General features: G+C 37.1%; 1 protein-coding gene across 2 annotated transcripts in view; it reads left to right on the top strand.

Moving 5' to 3' along the window:
• The window catches only part of RNF17 (ring finger protein 17), a 140249-nt gene that overhangs the window by 110103 nt on the left and 10794 nt on the right, over positions 1 to 19352 (top strand). For both annotated transcript variants that reach the window (XM_036252513.1, XM_036252512.1), the window contains exons 27-30: positions 11093 to 11212; positions 12105 to 12185; positions 13788 to 13913; positions 15048 to 15104. In XM_036252513.1, coding sequence (XP_036108406.1) covers positions 11093 to 11212; positions 12105 to 12185; positions 13788 to 13913; positions 15048 to 15104 — 384 coding nt within the window. The remainder of the gene's footprint in view (positions 1 to 11092; positions 11213 to 12104; positions 12186 to 13787; positions 13914 to 15047; positions 15105 to 19352) is intronic.

Here is a 19352-nt window from a genome sequence, read left to right as displayed (position 1 = left end):
CTAGAAATCAAAACAATAAAAACTCAAAACATTCAAACATATGAAGGCTAAATAGCATGTTAGTAAACAACGAATTGGTTACCAATTAGATAGTGAAAGAAATTTTAAAATTCCTGGAAACTAATAAAAATGAACACACAGCAACACATTTATGGGATACAGCAAAAGCAGTCCTGAGAGGGAAGTTCATAGCATTACAGACCTACCACAAGATAACAATAAAAATTTCTAATAAACTATCTAACCTTACAACATAAAGAAAACAAGAAAAACAACAATAACAACAACAATGTTAGTACAAGGAAAGAAAAACTAAAGATCAGAGCAGAAATAAAAGACAGAGACTAAAAAAAAATACAAAAAAATCAGTGAAACCAACACGTGGTTCTTTGAAACAATAAACCAGATTGATGAACTGTTAGCCAGACTCACCAAAAAGCAAAGAGAGAGGACCCAAATTAATAAAATCAAGACTGGCCCAGCCAGTGTGGCTCAGTGGTTGAGCGTCGACCCGTGCACCAAGAGGCTACCGGTTCGATTACTAGTCAGGGCACATGCCCAGGTTGTGGGTTTGATCCCCAGTTAGGGGGCATGCAGGAGGTGGCCATTCAGTGTTCTCTCTCATTGATGTTTCTTTCCCTCTCCCCTCCTCTCTCTCTAAAATCAATAAAGAAAAATTTTTTTTTTTAATAATAAAATCAAAACTGTAAGTGTTGAAGTAACAGTGGACACCACAGAAATAAAAAGGACTGTAAGAAAATACTGTGAACAATTACATGCCAACAAATTGGACAACCTAGGTGAAATGGTCAAATTCCTAGAATGATACAGTCTTCCAAATCACAACTAGGAAGAATCAGAAAACCTGAACAGATGAAAAACAACTGAGGAAATAGAAGCAGTAATCAATAAACTCCCAGCAAATGAAAGCTTTGGTCTGGATGGCTTCACAGGGGAGTTTCATCGAACATTCAAAGAAGAACTACCACCTTTTCCCCTCAAACTATTTCAAACAATTCAAGAGGAAGGAAGACTTCCAAGCTGTTTTTATGAGGTCAGCATAATCCTAGTTCCAAAACTAGATGAAAACACTACAGAGAAAGAAAATTACAGGCCAATATCCCTGATAAACATAGATGCCAAATTCCTCAACAAAATATTAGCTACTCATATCCAGCAATATATCAAAAAATTATTCAGCACAACCAAGTGGGATTTATGCCAGGAATGCAAGGCTGGTGCAGTATTCACAAATCGATAAATGTGATACACCACATAAACAAAATGAAAGATAAAATCATATGATCATCAATGCATGCTGAAAAGGCATTTGACAGAATTCTGCATCCATTTCTGATAAAAAAAATCTCTCATCAAAGTGGGAATAGAGGGATCATACCTCAACATAATAAAGGCCATATATGACAAACCTACGGCCAACATCATTCTCAGTGGGAAAAAACTAAAAGTATTTCTTAAAAACAGGACCAAGACAGGGATGCCCACTTGCACCACTCGTGTTCAACATAGTACTACAAGTCTTAGCCACAGCAAACTGATGAGAAGAAAAAAATAAAGGGATTCAAATTGAAAAGGAAGAAGTGAAACTTGTTATTCACAGATGACATGATAGTGTACATAGAAAACCCTAAAGACTCCACCAAAAAAATACTCGATTTAATAAATCAATTCAACAAAGTAGCAGGATACAAAATCAACATCCAGAAATCAATGGCATTTTTTATACACCAATAATGAACACTCAGAGAAACTAAAAAAAAAAAAAAAATCTCGTTTACCATTGCAACAAAAAAAAATTAAGATACTTAGAAATATACTTAATCAAGGGAGTAAAATCGCTGATTTCAGAAAATTACAGGACATTGAAAAAAGAAATAGAGGAAGTTTATATATATGTGTGTGTGTGTGTGTGTGTATATATATATATATGATGTGTGTATATATATATATTAAAAAGTGGAATCATATATTATGTACCTGGACTGGACAAATCAACATCATTGAAGCATCCATACTACCCAGGGCAGTCTACAGATTTAGTGCAATCCTTATTAAAATACTAACAGCTTATTTCACAGGTCTAAAATAAATTCTCCAAAAGTTTATATGGAATAAAGAAAACACCCCAAGTAGTCACAGCAATCTTGAAAAGGAAGAACAAAGTTGAAGGAATCACAATACCAGATACCAGGTTATACCCTAAAGCCATTTAATCAAAATATTCTGGTACTGGCACAAGAACAGATATAGAGATCAATGAAACAGAACAGAGAACCCAGAAATTGACCCAAGACAGTATGCACAATTAATATTTGACAAAGGAGGCATGGGCCATACAATGGAGCAAAGACAGTCTCTTCAATAAATGGTGTTGGGAAAATTGGTCAGGTACATGCAAAAATATGAACTAGGCCACCAACTTATACCATACACAAGAATAAACTCAAAATATATAAAAGACTTAAATGTAATTTTTGAAATAAAAAACCCTAGGAGAAAATGTAGGCAGCAAAATCTCATATCACATGAAGCAAAATGTTCACTGATACATCGTCTAGGGCAGAGAAACAAAGGAAAAAATTAATAAATTGGAATACATAAAATTAAAAATTTCCTGCACAGTAAAAGAAACCCCACATCAAAATGAAAAGGGAACCCACTGTATGGGAGAACATATTTACTAAGGATACATCAGATAAGGGGTTAATTTCCAAAATATATAAAGTAGTCATACAACTCAATATAAGAAAGACAAACAATGCAATTAAAAATGGACAGAGGAAAAAAGACGGTGACAGGCAGGACTGGAACAAGGGTGAGTGTGAGAGTGTGAGTGGACATGAGTGTGGATGAGCAGCTTTGAGCAGTACAGAAATATGTGTCAGAGGGTTCCTGTGCTGTGGACAGGGGAGCAGCCAACTACCGTGGTAAACGGCTTGTCAGAATGCTTCTCCCTGTGTGGCTGGAAGGCACCGCCATTTTAGAAGATCCACTGGTCTTCTGAGGGAGGAGGCAGTGGGAAAAAGCTAGGACTGAGTGACCTGAGTTCAGTGCACCTTGCACCATCAGACCAGTGGGCGCAACTGTGTCAATGTGGACACAGTAGCAGCGCTGTGAAGGTACCCACTCAGGAAAGCAGCAACTGGTAGAGAGCCGAGCACCACCCCCAGCAGCAGTAGTGTTAGCTTGGGAGCCTACCACCTTCCCCAACTGCAGCAGTGACAGGCAGGAGTGGAATCCCACCCCCAACAGCAGCTGAGGCTCAGGAACCAAGACACAGCCCAGCAACAGAGGCTCAGGAGTGCTCATCCATCCCCAGGCAGTAGCAGTGCAGATCAGCAACTGGGATCCATCCCCAGCAGCATCAGCAGAGGCTGATCAGGAGTGGTGTCCCAGCACAAGCAGCAGCAAGGCTAAGGCAGCCGAGACCAACCCCTACAGCTGCAGCAGCGGATTTAGAATGGAACCCCTCCCCCAGCAGCAGCAAAGTCCTGGGGGCTGAGCATGCTCACCTCTCAACAGCAGCAGAGAATTGGGAGTAAGAGCACCGCCTGGCAACAGCAGCAGCAGTGGCAGCACAAACCGGGAACTGACACTCATTTCCAGCAGCATCAGCAGTGAATGATCAGAAGCTGAGCTCCACCAGGCACCAGGGCACCAGAGGGACCCACACACCCCAGCAGTGCCTACCACAACGGACTAATACCAGCTACCAGTTGTCAATCCTCCAGGAACCACAGCAGGCAAAATGTGCTACACACCAAAACAGTCTGGGAGGCACAGCAGCCTTATTTGATACACACCGACTTGCCTACACAGCCCAGAATACCTCACCAGGCCTAGAACTACCAGACCACAAAAGTGGTGAGACAAAGAAACAACACCCAAGTGAAGAGGAGGAATCACCAGAAAAGAACTACATGAAATGGAAGCAAGCAATCTGTCAGATAAAGAATTCAAAGCAATGATTTTAAGGGTGCTCAAACAAACAATTTAGTGAGAACTACAAGCAACTTGATGAGAATTATAAAGAGCTCAGTGGGAACTACATCAGCATAAAAAAAAGAGGTAGAAGCTATGAATAAAAATCAAGTGGAAATAAAGAATGACATAGCAGATATGAAAAATACCTTAGGAGGTCTCAATAGTAGATTAGAAGAAGCTGAAGACCAAATCAGTGAGTTAGAAGACAAGGTAGGAAAAAGCACTTAAATAGAGCAGCAAATTGTGTGTGTGTGTGTGTGTGGGGGGGGGGGCTGTTAAAAAGCAGGAGGAGAGATTAAGGGAGCTTTGGGACAATACAAAATGTAACAACATTCACATCATAGGGGTACCAGAAGGAGAAGAATGGGGGGAAAAATAGAGAACCTATTTGAAGAAATAATGACAGAAAACTTTCCTAATTTGGGGAAGGAAAAAGTCACACAAGTTCAAGAAACACAGAGTCCCAAGCAAGATGAACCCAAAAAGACCCACAGCCAGATACATCATAATTAAAATGGCGAACATTAAAGACAAAGAAAGAATCTTAAAGGAAGCAAGAGAGAGAAACAAAGTTACCTACAAGGGAGCTCCCATTAGACCCTCAGCTGATTTCTCTGTAGAAACACTGCAGACCAGAAGAGAGTGGCATGAAGTGTACAAAGTAATGAAAGGCAATGGTCTGAATCCAAGACTACTCTATTCAGCAAGGCCATCATTCAAAATTGAAGGAAAAATAAAGAGCTTCACAGACCAAAATAAATAAATAAAGGAATTTACCACCACCAAACCAGCACTGCAAGAAATGCTAAAGGGACTGTTGTAAGAAGAAGAAGAAAGAGAGCGAAAGAAACACAGGCATAAAATAAAACTGGCAACTAATACGTATCTGTCAATAATAACCTTAAATATAAATGGCTTAAATGTTCCAATCAAAAAACATAAAGTAGCTGATTGAATAAGAAAACATGATCCATTTATATACTGTCTACAAGAGACCTACGTCACGACAAAAGACACACACAGACTGAAAGTGAAAGTGAAGGGATGGAAAAGAATTTTTCAGGCAAATGAAAGTGAAAAAAAAAAATGCTGTGTAGCAATACTCATATCTGATGAGATAGACTTCAAAACAAGGGCCATAATAACAGACAAAGAAGGCCACTAAATAATAAAGGAATTGATCCAACAAGAGGATACAACCCTGGTAAACATATATGCTCCAAATACAGGAGCACCTAAATATATTTTAAAACTTCTGGAGGACTTAAAGGTAGAAATTAATAGCACTACAATCATAGTGGATGACTCTAACACCCCAGCGACACCACTGCATAGATCTTCTAGACAAAAAGTTAACAAGGACACAGAGCCCTTAAATGATGAACTAGATCAGTTGGACTTAATTGATATTTAGAGAATATTTCATCCCAAAGCTACAGAATATACATTCTTTTCAAGTGCACACAGGACATTCTTTTTTTTCTTTTTTAATCCTCACCCGAGGATATTTCTCCATTTTTTGTACTGATAGAGTGGGAGGGAGAGAGAGGAAGAGAGAGAGAGAGAGAAACATAGATGTGAAGGGACACATCGAGTGGCTGCCACCCGCACGACCAACCAGGGCTGGGGACAAAGTGCAACCGAAGTACGTGCCCTTAGCGGGAACCGAACCCGGGTCTCTCCGGACCGCAGGCCAACTCTCTAACCGCTGAGCCAAACTGGCCAGGGCAGGACATTCTTGAACATACACCAAATGTTAGGACACAGAGTAAGTCTCTACAAATTCAAGAAGATTGAAATCATATCAAGCACCTTCTCAGGTTACAGTGGTATGAAACTAGAAATCAATTACAATAAAAGCACTCAAAAACATTCAAACACATGGAGGCTAAATAACGTGTTATTAAACAATGAATGGGTTACCAGTGAGATCAAGAAAGAAATAAAAAACTTCCTGGAAACCAATGAAAATGAACACACAACAATACAAAATCTTTGGGACACAGCAAAAGCAGTCCAGAGAGGGAAGTTCATAGCAATGCAGGCCTGTCTCAAAAAAGAAGAAAAATTTCTGATAAACTATCCAACCCAACAACTTAAAGATTTAGAAAGAGGACAAAAACAAAAGCCCTGATTTAGCAGAAGGAAGGAAATAATAAAAATCAGAGAGACTAAAAATACAAAAGATCAATAAAACCAAGAGCTGGTTCTTTGAAAAGATAAACAAGATTGAACAACCTTTAGCTAGACTCACCAAGAAACAAAAAGAACCCATATTAATAAAATCAGTAATGAAAGAGATGAAGTAACAACGGATACCACAGAAATACAAAGGATTGTAAGAAAATACTATGAACAATTATATGTCAACAAACTGGACAACCTAGGTGAAATGGTCAAATTCCTAGAATCATGCAGTCTTCCAAATCACAACCAGGAAGAATCAGAAAACCTGAACAGATGAAAACCAACTGAGGAGATAGAAGCAGTATCAATAAACTCCCAGCAAATGAAAGCTCTGGTCTGGATGGCTTCACAGGGGAGTTTCATCGAACATTCAAAGAAGAACTATCACCTCTTCCCCTCAAACTGTTCCAAACAATTCAAGAGGAAGGAAGACTTCCAAGCTGTTTTTATGAGGCCATCATAATCCTAATCCCAAAACCAGATAAAGACACTAAAAGAAAGAAAATTACAGGCCAATAATCCTGATGAACATAGATGCCAAAATCCTCAACAAAATTTTAGCAAATCGAATCCAGCAATATATTTTAAAAAGTATACACCATGACCAAGTAGGATTCATCCCAAGGATGCAAGGCTGGTATAATATTCATAAATTGATAAATGTGATATACCACATAAAATGAAAGATAAAAATCATGTGATCATGTCAATAGATGCTGAAAAAGAAGTTGACAAAATCCAGCATCCACTTTTGATAAAAACTCTCCACAGAGTGGGAATAAAAGGATCGTATCTCAACAAAATAAAGGCCATTTATCACAAATCTACAGCCAACATCATACTCAGTGGGCAAAAACTAAAAGCATTTCCCTTAAGAACAGGAACAAAACAGGATGCCCACTTTCACCACTCTTATTTAACATAGTACTGGAAGTCTTAGCCACAGCAATCAGACAAGGAGAAAAAATAAAAGGGATTCAAATTGGAAAGAAAGAAGTGAAACTGTCGTTATTCACAGATGACATAATAGTGTACATAGAAAACCCTAAAGACTCCATAAAAAAAAACTACTAGATTAAATAAATGAATTCGGCAAAGTAGCAGGATACAAAATCAACATCCAGAAATCACTGGCATTTTTATACACCAATAATGAACACACAGAAAGAGAAACCAAAAACAAAAAACAAAAAACAAATCCCATTTACCATTGTAACCAAAAAAAAATTAAGATACCTAGGAATAAACTTAACCAAAGAAGTAAAGGACCTATTCACAGAAAACTACAGGACATTGAAAAAAGAAATAGAGGAAGATATAAAAAAGTGGAATCACATACCTTGTTCATGGATTGGAAGAATTAACATCATTAAAACATCCATACTACCCAAAGCCATCTGTAGATTCAATGCAATCCCCATCAAAATACCAGCAACATATTTTACAGAACTAGAACAAACACACTAAAAGTTTCTATGGAACCAAAAAAGACCCCGAATAGCCACAGCAGTCTTGAAAAAGAAGAACAAAGTAGGCGGGATCACAATACCGGATATCAGGTTATACTACAAAGCCATTGTAATAAAAACAGCCTGGTACTGGCAGAAGAACAGGCATATAGATCAATGGAACAGAGCAGAGAACCCAGAAATTGACCCAAAACATTGTGCTCAATTAATATTGACAAGGTGGCAAGAGCATACAGTGGAGTAAAGACTGCTCTTTAATAAATGGTGTTGGGAAAATTGGACAGCTACATGCAAAAAAAAAAAAAAAAAAAATGAAGCTAGACAACCAACTTACACTATACACAAGAATAAACTCAAAATGCATAAAAGACTCAAATGTGACTCGTGAATCCCTAAAAATCCTAGAAGAAAATGTAGGCAAAAAACAATTTCAGACATCACACATAGCAAAATTTTCACTGATAACAATGCCTAAGGCAAGACAAACAAAGGGAAAAAATAAACATTGGACCACATCAAAGTAAAAAGTTTCTTCACAGCAAAAGAAACAAGCATCAAAATGGAAAGGGAACCCACTATATGGGAGAGCATAATCACCAATGATACATCAGATAAGGGGTTAATTTCCAAAATATGTAGGGTACTCATACAACTCTACAAAAGGAAGACAAAGAATCTTTTAAAAACGGGCAGAGAACCTAAATAGACACCTCTCCAAACACCTCTCCAAACAGGACATACAGATAGCCAGGAGACATATAAAAAAATGCTCAGCATCACTAATCATCAGGGAGATGCAAGTTAAAACAACTGTGAGGTATCACCTCACACCTGCCAGAATGGCTGCCATCGAGATATCATCAAGCAACAAGTGCTGGCGAGGATGTGGAGAAAAGGGACTCTAGTACCCTGCTGGTGGGAATGCAGACTGGTGCAGAGACTATGAAAAACAATATGGTGTTTCCTCAAGAAATTAAAAGTTGAACTGCCCTTTGACCCAGTGTTCCCACTTCTAGGAATATACCCTAGAATCCTGAAACACCATCAGAAAGAATACATGTACCCCTATGTTTGTAGCAGCACTTTTTACAATAGCTTAAGATCTGGAAACAGCCCAAGTGTCCATTAATAGATGAGTGGATTAACAAGCTGTGGTACATATACACAATGGAATACTATGCAGCTGTAAGAAAGAAAGATCCCTTATTCTTTGAGACAACATGGAAGGACCTGGAGAATATTATGTTAAGCGAAATAAGCCAGTCAGAGAAAGACAAGTATCCCATGATCTCACTTGTGGAATATAATGAACAAAATAAGATGATGAACAAAATAGATCCAGAGACATAGAAGTAGGGTACAGACTGACAAACCTCAGAAGAGGGGATGGAGGGAGGGAGGGAAGATATAAACCAAAGAACTTAAGCATAGAAGCATAACCAGTGGGCATAGACAACAATGCTGAGGGGAGGGGTGCGGGGAACGGGAGAAGGGTGTCAATGAATGAAAAAGGAGAAACATCTTTAACAAAATAAATTAATTAAATAAAAATCAAGAACAAAAATGGACAGAGGCCCTGACCGGTATTGCTCAGAGGTTGGAGCATTGTTCCATGGACCAAGAGTCATGGGTTCGATTCCAGTCAAGGGCATGTACATCGGTTTTTGTTCGGTCTCTGGCCCCGGTTGGGTCATGCAGGAAGCAACCAATTAGTGTGTCCCTCTCACATTGATGTTTCTCTCTCCCTCTCTTCTTCCCTCCCACTTTATCTAAAGATAAAGATAAATGGAAAAATATCCTCAGGAGAGGATTTGAAAACAAAAAAAAATGGACAGAGGACCTGAATAGATACTTCTCTAAACAGGACATGAAAAAATGCTCAGCGTCACTAATCATCAGAGAGATGCAAATTAAAATGACTATGTGGTATCACCTAACACCTGCCATTATGGCTGCCATCAATAAATCATCAACTGCCCTGGCCGGTTTGGCTCAGCGGTTAGAGCATCTGCCTGTGGTCCAGAGAGACCCAGGTTCGGTGCCCCGCTAAGGGCACGTACCTCAGTTGCAGTTTGTCTCCGACCCTGGTTGGGTTGTGTGGGTGGCAGCCACTTGATGTGTCCCTTTCACATTGATATTTCTCTCTCTCTCTCTCTCTTCCATTCTCTCCCTCCTATTTTGTCTGAACAAAAAATGGAAAAATGTCCTCAGGTGAGGATTAAAAAATAAATAAATCATCATCTACATGTGTTGGGGAGGATGGAAGAAAAGAATATTCTAGTGCACTGCTGGTGAGATTGCAGATGGTGCAGCCACTGTGGAAAACAGTATGGAGTTTCCTCAAAAAATTATAAATGGAACTGCCATTTGACCCAGTAATCCCACTTCTAAGAATATATCCTAAGAACCCTGAAACATCAATCAGAAAGAGTATATGCACCCCTATATATGCACCCCTATGTTCACAGTAGCACTATTTACAATAGCTAAGATCTAGAAACAGCCACAGTGCCCATAAGTAGATGAGTAGATTAAAAAGCTCTGGTACATATACACAATGGAATAGTGTACACTAAGAAAGAAAGATCTCTTACCCTTTGAGATGATGTGGAGGGACCTGGAGAGTATTCTGCTAAGGGAAATAAGCCAGACAGAGACAGACAAATATCACTTACATGTGTAATCTAATGGACAAAATAAACTGATGAATAAAATAGAAACAGAGGCATGGAAACATGGAACAGATGAACCTCAGAGGGAAGGGGGGCGAGGGAGGCAGGGCAGGAAGAGATTAACCAAAGAATTTACATGCGTATATGCATTACCCATGGACACAGATAAAAGGGTGGTAAAGGCTGGGGCAGGAACTGGGAGGAGAGGCCAGTAGAGGAGGAGGGGAACATCTGAAATATTCTCAACAGTAATGATTTTATAATAATAATAATAATAATAATAATAAATAAAACTCCTGGAATTTCCTTTTAAAAAAAATCAATGGTAAAAATACCCTTGGGTGAAATTAAAAAAAAAAAAAGCCCTGGCCAGTTTGGCTCAGCAGTTAGAGTGCTGGCCAGTGGACTGAAAGGTCTTGGGTTTGATTCCCAGTCAAGGGCTTGTACCTGGGTTGCAGGTTCGATCCCAGGCCCTAGTTGGGTTGCATGCAGAAGAGTTAATGTGTCTTTCTCACATTGATATTTCTTGCTCTCTCTTCCCCCTCCCTGTCTTCCACTCTCTATAAATAATAATAATAATAATAATAATAATACACTATGGGATAAGGGTGTACAATGTTGCTTTTTCTGAAGATTTTTCAAATCCAGATTTAGATTTTTTTTAGATACCTTTAAAAAAAGAAAAAAAAAAAACAGGAGTTTCTTATGTCACTTAGTTTTTAATAGTAAATTTTAAATATAAATTGCATTCTTTTTCAGGTACAATATTTAGATCACGGACTCACTGAGAAGATCCCACAGTGTCATCTATACCCTATTTTGCTATATCCTGACACACCCCAGTTTTGTATTCCTTGTCAGCTCTATCATACCATACCTGTGAGTAAACAGTAATTTGTAGTATGATTCATTTTAAATATTGTTTTTTTTATTAACAATAGTTTCCTAGAAACTAGAATGTAATTTGAAATTCCTTTCAGTGGCAACAAAAATAATAACATACTTAATATGACATTTAAAGGGCCTTTGTGAAGAAAACCACAGAAGTATACTGAAGGATATAAAAACATCTGAATAAATGAAGAGAAATAATATCTTCTAGATGCGAAGGCATAAGCTTGTAAAAATTGTTATTCCTTCATCAAATAAAATTTCAACAGATTTGAAGTTGGAAATCAGATAAAGAAAGTAGTGTATGCTAATTATTTCTTGCTGTATAATAAATAAGCTGAAACTCAATGATCAAAATTACCAGTAAACTTTTAAAAAATCTCCTACAGTTTCTGTGGTCAGGGATTAGGAGCAGTTTAGCTGGGTGGTTTGGCTCAGGGTTCCTGGTGGTTCTGCAGTCACGATGTCACCAGAGATGCACTTGTTCCAGGAACTGATGGCTGCAGGATCCACTTCCAAATGAAATATAACAATCACTGCTCCCTAATAAACACATATTGTAGGTATTATAATACATATTGTACAAGTAGCACATTGGCATATTGGCCTTCTCAAAATGTTATGATGCTTTGTTTTTAATGTAGGTTTATATTTTTAAAGCATAAAATATTTTAAGGTATGATGGCAGGAGGCTCAATCAAATACTAGTTTCTTAAGATCATTCTGTCATATACTCATGATATTCTCTGAAAACTTGCTTGAATATTTTGTACTACTTTCTAATGGTATGCATTTATGGCTACTTCAGTTGTATCTTCGTTTGCTTCCTGAATTATTTTGTGAAAGTGTGAAAAAATCTGAATTTATTTCTCCCAAATAGGTGGGGAGTGTCTGGCAGCCAGATGCAATAGAACTCCTTCAGGAACTGCTTTCAAAGAGAAAGGTGGAAATTCATATTATGGTAATTTTTACTTATAGCATATATCACTGATTTAAATTATTTGCCATAAAGTGCTATAGGTAACATAATTTGAGGGATATTTTTGTGATGAACACTGTTCCTATGTGAATGTAAATTATTCATTAATATAAAGAAGTTACCACTTTGGTTCCTAGGCTTATTTTAAATAAACCTAAGTTTGAGCAAGTTCCTGAGAACTTTTAATAGCATTAAACTCAGTAATTTGGAAGATTCTTTATTAACAACTTATTTTGATAGCAGAGCAATCTCAAAGAATGAGAAGTGTTTAAAAATACATATGGTAGTTTTCAGGACAGTGCTACACATGGAACACTGTGGTTGGTGCAGATAAAACCCTGTGCAGTCTCATCGATGTTTCTCTCTGTGTCTACCTCCCTCCATTCCACTCTCTCTAAAAACAAAAAATCAATGGAAAAATATTCTTATGTGAGGATTAACAAAAAAAAAATACTAAAAACATAAAATATAAGGTGTTAGGTAGTAACAAGTGCTGGGAAGAAAAAGTAGGAAAGGATGATAGGGAGAGATGAGGCTAGGGAAGAAGTCCCATTTTAAATATAGTGGTCAAAGAACTCTCGCATGTAAGCATAACCAGTGGATATAGACAACAATGCCGGGGGCGGGGGTGGGAGTGGGAATGAGAGGGAGGGTATCAATGGGGGAAGAAAGGAGAAACATCTGTAACAAAAATAAATAAAAACTTTTTTTGAAATAAATAAATACAGTGGTCAGGGAAGATACCATTGCAAAGGCAAAATTCTGAGAAAGACTTTAGAATGGACACTAGCCATGTGGATACTGGAGAAAAGTGCTAAGAGCTCCAAGACGAGCATGTCTAGAGTGTTCAAGGGCGGCCAGAGAGCCTCTGTGGCTGGAACAGGAGGAGACTTGTGAGAGTTCTGTGGTCAGGCTGACCTGGAGAGCCTTTGACGTCTGAGGGAGGGAGTGATGTGATCTGACCTTACACTAGTATTTTCATTCACCGTGATGGACACTGTGTAGTCGAAAGAGAGAAGCAGCGAGCTCCACTGGCAGGCAGTTACAGGAACTCAGTGGAGACCTGCTTTGGACTCTGGTGGTAAAGGGGAGAGGATGAGACAGAGCAGCTGGGAAGTATGTGTCTGTTCCAGACCTGATCACAGTCCAGGACTGAAGAGCCATCCTCATGACACCTTCTGGACCGCTGTTAATCCCTTCCATTTCTGCCAATGTTTATTGTTAACTAAAGTTCATTTTTTTTACCCCTGAAAATAACTTTTCTTTCTCTTTCTATTTGGAGTGTAATTATTAGTATCATCTACAGATGAGGTATAGTAAATTACATATAGAAAATTATTTTCTAGTAAATAAGTATAAAACTTTCTACCTTATTGACATGTAAATATATTTTACAAAAAAATAATATAATTACTGCCTCATAACCTGCCAAAATACCATGTAGAAAATTTTATGAAATGAGTCATTAGTCAAACTGGTAATATTGTCATTTTCAGAAATGGATTTCATTTTTGCTAACTATAAAATTTTAATCTTCAAACAGACTTTATTTTTTTAGTAATAATCTTTTTTTATTGAATTTAGGAATTACCTGAAAATCCATGGGGGAAATTATCTGTTTGTCTCTATTTTGATGGAATGTCACTTTCTTATTTTATGGCACACCATAAATATTGTAGTTTTGAACATTCTGAGGAGATACTGAAAGAAGTAAGTGAACTATTTTTCTATAAAAATCTAAATTATAGAAAAACAAATTCTGGTTAAAATGTTCTATATTGTCTTACACCTCAAGTCTTCTGTATGGTTCTACATGTCTGATATTTTGAGAGAATAGAGAATTGTACATTTTTTATTGATAAAGCAATACACTATTCATGCTTTATATTGTCCTACAAAAGACTAATTGCATTAGCATTCACTTTATATTTCTGTACATTCAGACCTAGTGAGAAGCCCATATGTTAGCCAAATGTTGTTTGAATATAGAGATGTAAGTAAATAAAATCTTAGTAGAATTAACTGCCAGCAGAGGACTGTCTCCTAAATAAAATGGTTTTCCTTTTATTTGGCATTATAACATTTAGTCTGCATATAGGAAACTCAGAGCCAGATTTTAAGATTAGCTTCAGTAAACAACCCAGTCCAGTGCTTACTGCTTCTATTTTTAATATTTTAAAAACAAAATTAGCCTGTTATAGATATAGTTTCACATTGCAAGTTGCCATAAGTACTTTCTAGAAATAGGTTATTCATCATAAATAATAAAATTTTATATGGCAAGATATTTTTCTTTCAAGACTTATATATAGTTCACTTGTTTTTTGAATATTCATTTTAGTAATAGAAAAAAACCAAACATTGAGTGTTCAGTTTAATATACAAAACTGCTTCTTTCAAATGGAAACTGTGATGCTACTTAAGTTGGTACGTGTAACCCTTACCGCCAGTTTTTTCTCCTAAGGAGATGGGTGTGTGTGCACGTTTGTGCCCGCTGTGTGTTTGTGTAAAAGGTGTTCATCTATTAACAGGCTTTATAAAGCCTATTTAGTTTCTTTCAGTATTATTCTCCAATGTTAACATTTAAAAGGAAAGGTAAGAGCTCCCATTCTCTTTGATAAACTAATTACAGTTTAAATATGTTTAGCATAATTTTGAAAATTAATACTGTTGCAGTATTTAAATTACTCAGAACATTAGCTTTTCCCATAGTTAACCTGAAATAACTAAATGAATGCCAACAAGGACATGCACCCATTTTTTATGGAGATAAATATGAAAGTGCCTGAAAATGATATTACATAGTTAAAGATGGCTTTATTCATTAATAATATTATATTTCAGAAACCAACAGATGACAGTAAAAAGTATGAGGAGGAAAGATGGGAAATAAGGTTTGAGGTAAGTGTCAATCCAAACGGTTTGGAAACTATGGACACTTTATCAGTACAAAGGATCTGATATAAAATCAGGAAGTAAGCATTTTCTTTTATATCAGCTTCATCAAGGTATAATTTACATACCATAATTTTCAACTTTTTAAAGCATACAATTGAGTGGTTTTTAGTATATTCACAGAGTGCAGTCATCATGACTATCAGTTTCACATTTCATCACCCCAAAAAGAAACTGCCAATAACAGTCACTTCCCATTCTCCCCTTCCCCAGGCAGTCTCCTGGAGACCATGAATTTTCTGTCTCTGTGGATTTGCCTATTCTAGACATTTCTCATAAATGGAATCACACAATACAAAGCCCTTTGTAATTGGCTTCTTTCCTTCAGCATAATGTTTTCAAGTTTCATTCATGTTGTAATATGTGTCTTTTTAATGTCTGAATAATACTTCATTGTGTGCATGTGACAGGCACCTCTCACAGACACCAGAGAGGTGTTATTGGACAGCCCCTGAATCAGAGCAGGCTATCCCCAACCTCAATCTTTGTCTTCTCATATAAATGAATTTATAGGAGAGACCTTGATTGTATTGTGTAATGCATTTATTAAAACTTTAAAGCAAGTAAATGTATTGAAACATGAAAGCATGTACATGTATTAATGAAACAAAGAGAGCAAACCTATACATCTGGTTTATGAAGCACAGATGTGCTCTCAGCTAATCTGAGAGCAAGTGGGGTGGGGAGTTTCTGCCTTATTTACCCTTCTGTCTATAAGGTGTTTTTTTTTTGTTTTGTTTTGTTTTTCTTCAAGTTCCTCTGCTAGATACCCTGGTTCAGATGAACTCTACGAGTCTCTCCTTTTCTTTGCTGTTGCTTTTCCACAATTTATGTGAAGCACTTGGCTTTTTGTTTATACTCCTCTTTTCTCCTCCTTCCTGCTGTTGTAATAATTTCAGGATGATATTCACTAAGTGGTCTTTGATTCCTCCTCCTCTGTCCCCTTCCCTTCCCCCTCCTCTCCTGAGCTCTTGTGTGAGAAGGAGAGGTTTTAACCTTGTTCTCAAATCAACATAAGGCCCCGCTACAGGCAGTCTGCAAAGCTTTTTGGCTTTGTTTCATTTTCTATCTTAGTTTCCCTATTCCTCTTGTCCTCCAATTTTCCTAGCTTTCCATTGTCCTGCAACATGGATAGACAACATTTTGTTTACCAGTTAATCTGTTGATGGACATTTGGGTTATTTCCACATTTTTGTGATTGTGTGTAAAACTGTGAACATTTGTGTACAAGTGTTTTGGTGGATGTCTGTCTATTTTCACTTCTCCTGGGCATAGACTTAGGAGTGGAATTAATGAGGCACATTGTGACTTTGTGTACCATTTTAAGGAACTCTACAGGACTGTTTTCCAAAGGGACTGTACCATTTTCCTTTTGTACTGGGAATGTACAAGGGTTCCATTTTTTCCATACCCTTACCAACACTTGCTACCAGACTTTTTTCCTAGCTGTCCTAGAATAGGTGTGAAGTGTGGTATCACATTGTGGTTTTGATTTGTATTTACCTGATGATCAGTGATGGTGAGCATCTTTCCATGTGCTCTTTGGGCATTTGCATACTTTCTTTGGAGAAATTTCTGTTTAAATCCTCTGCTTATGATTTGATGCCAAAACCAAAAGCAACAAAAACAAAACTAAACAAGTGGGACTACATCAAACCAAAAAGCTTCTGTACAGCAAAAGAAACAGTCAACAAAATGAAAAGGCAGCCTACAAAATGGGAGAACACATTCTCAGATCATATATCTGGTAAGGGGCTAATATCCAAAATATAAAAAGAAGTCATACAACTCAATAGCAAACAAAAATCCAATTAAACAATACAGAGGATCTGAATAGCTAATTTTAAAAAATAGACATACAAATGCCCTGGCTTGTATGGCCAAGTGGTTAGAGCATCGATCCATGTATTTAAGGGTCTTAGGTTCAATTCCTGATCTAGGGAATGTACCTGGATTGCAGGTTTGATCCCTGGCCTCAGTTGGGGTGCATACAGGAGGCAACCAATCGATGTGTCTCTCTCACATCAATGTCTCTCTCTCTCTCTTAGCCCCCCTCCTTTCCTCCCTTCCATTCTCTTTAAAGAAACAATAGAGCCCTGGCCAGTTTGACTCAGTGGTTAAAGCATTGGCCCGTGCACTGGAGAGTTTGGTTCCCGCTAAGGGCATGTACCTCGGTTGCAGTTTGTCCCCAGCTCTGGTTGGGGTTCTGTGGGTGTCAGCCAGTCGATGTGTGTCTCTCACATCGATGTTTTTCTCTCTCTCTTCCTCCCTCTCTATCTGAAGATAAATGCAAAAATGTCCTCCGGTGAGGATAAAAGAAAAAGGAATCAATAGAAAAAATATCCTCTGGTGAGGAGTAACAAAAAAAAAAAGTAAGAGAAAGAGAGATACAAAAGGCCAACAGGTACATGAAGAGATACTCAACATCACTAATCATTAGGGAAATGTGAATGAAAACCCCAATGAGATATCACCACACACCTGTCAGAATGGCTGTTACCAAAAAGAAAAGAGACAATAAGTTTTGGCAAGGATGTAGAGAAAAAGAAACTGCCGTGCACTGTTGTTAGGACTGCAAATTGGTGCAGCCACTATGGACAACAGTATGCAGATTCTTTAAAAAATTAAAAATACAACTATGATCCAGAAATCCCTCTTCTGGGTATATATCCAAAGGAAACAAAGTCAGTGTTGAAAAGTTACCTACGTTCACTGCAGCATTATTTACAATAGTCAAGACATTGAAACAACCTGAGTGTCCACTGATAGATGATTGGATAAAGAAAATGGGATATAGACACACACACACACACACACACACACACACACACATATACTGGAATATTATTCAGACATAAGAAAGGAAACCCTGCCGATTATAACAACATGAATGAACCTTGAAGCCATACTGGGAAGTGAGAGAAAGACAAATACCATTTGATCTTACTTACATGAGAAATCTAAAGAAGCTGAGCTCATAGAAGAGAAAAGAACAATGGTTGCCAGAGGTGGGAGGTTAGAGTTCGGGATAATTGGTGAAGATGGTCAAAAGGTACAAACTTCAGTTATAATATAACTAAGTCCTGGGGATATAGTTTACAGTATGGTAACTGTAGTTAATACTGTATTGTATATTTGATAGTTGCTAAGGGAATAAGTCTTCATTGTTCGCATCAGAAGAAAATAAGGTTTTTCTGTGTGAGGCAGTTGATGTCAACTAGACTTACTGTAGTGAACATTTTACAGTAAGTACATAAATCATTATGTTGTAAACCTTGGACTAACACAAGGTTATATATCAATTATATCTTAGAAAAACTGGGAAGAAATAGAAAATAAAAATAAAGAAAAATGAAAAAAAATCCTCTGTCCCTTTTTAGCTGGGATTTAGCTGGCGACCTCTGGTTTGCCCACCCTATAATTTCCTGTGTTTTTATTGTAAGAGTTCCTTATATATTCTGTATACAAATGTCTGGTCAGATATGTGATTTGCAAATATTTTCTCCCATTCTGTGGATTGTCTTTTCACTTTGTTGGCGGTGTCCTTGGAAGCACCAGAGTTTTTCATTGTAATGAGTCCAATTTATCTGGTTTTTATTTTGTCACTTGTGCTTTTTGGTGAGGGAAGTAAGAGTTTTAATAAGTAAAACTTTTCTCATTGATAAGTAGAACTTCGTTGCTATTATAAAAATGTTGTATGCTTGTTGTAAAGTGATTTGTAACGAATCAGTAAAATTCAACAGTGGGGTGGTCACTTTTTGCTCTACTAAGTTGTTCATATATGTTTTGTTTTGCCACCAGTTTGGAATTGTTAACTAGTAATAAGTTAATCTACAAATTTGAATGTGATGATTTTACTTTTTATGCTAATTATTATATTCAAAAATATTTTTTAACTTTCTAAAAGAAAAAAACACCCACATTTTATATAACAACTGCTAACTGATCATTTTGGGAATTATGTAACTTATTATTCCTTATGCCTCTATAGAGCTTAAAAGAAAGCACTCTTTTTTTTTTTTCTTTTTGGTGATTTTAACTTACTTAAATCTTCTTTTGGGATTTCCTATATTATTTTAGTTTTTATTATAGAATACATACTTATTATAAATCAATACTATAGAAATGTGAAAAAGAAATATCCAAACACCCCGGTCCTATTAGACAGTGGCATTACTGTTAACTATTTGTTAA

Source organism: Molossus molossus, unplaced genomic scaffold, assembly GCF_014108415.1.
Source record: "Molossus molossus isolate mMolMol1 unplaced genomic scaffold, mMolMol1.p scaffold_m16_p_10, whole genome shotgun sequence".
Lineage (NCBI taxonomy): Eukaryota > Metazoa > Chordata > Mammalia > Chiroptera > Molossidae > Molossus > Molossus molossus.
The sequence above is the reverse complement of the archived record's forward strand: the minus strand, read 5'-3'. Positions and strand labels throughout refer to the sequence as shown.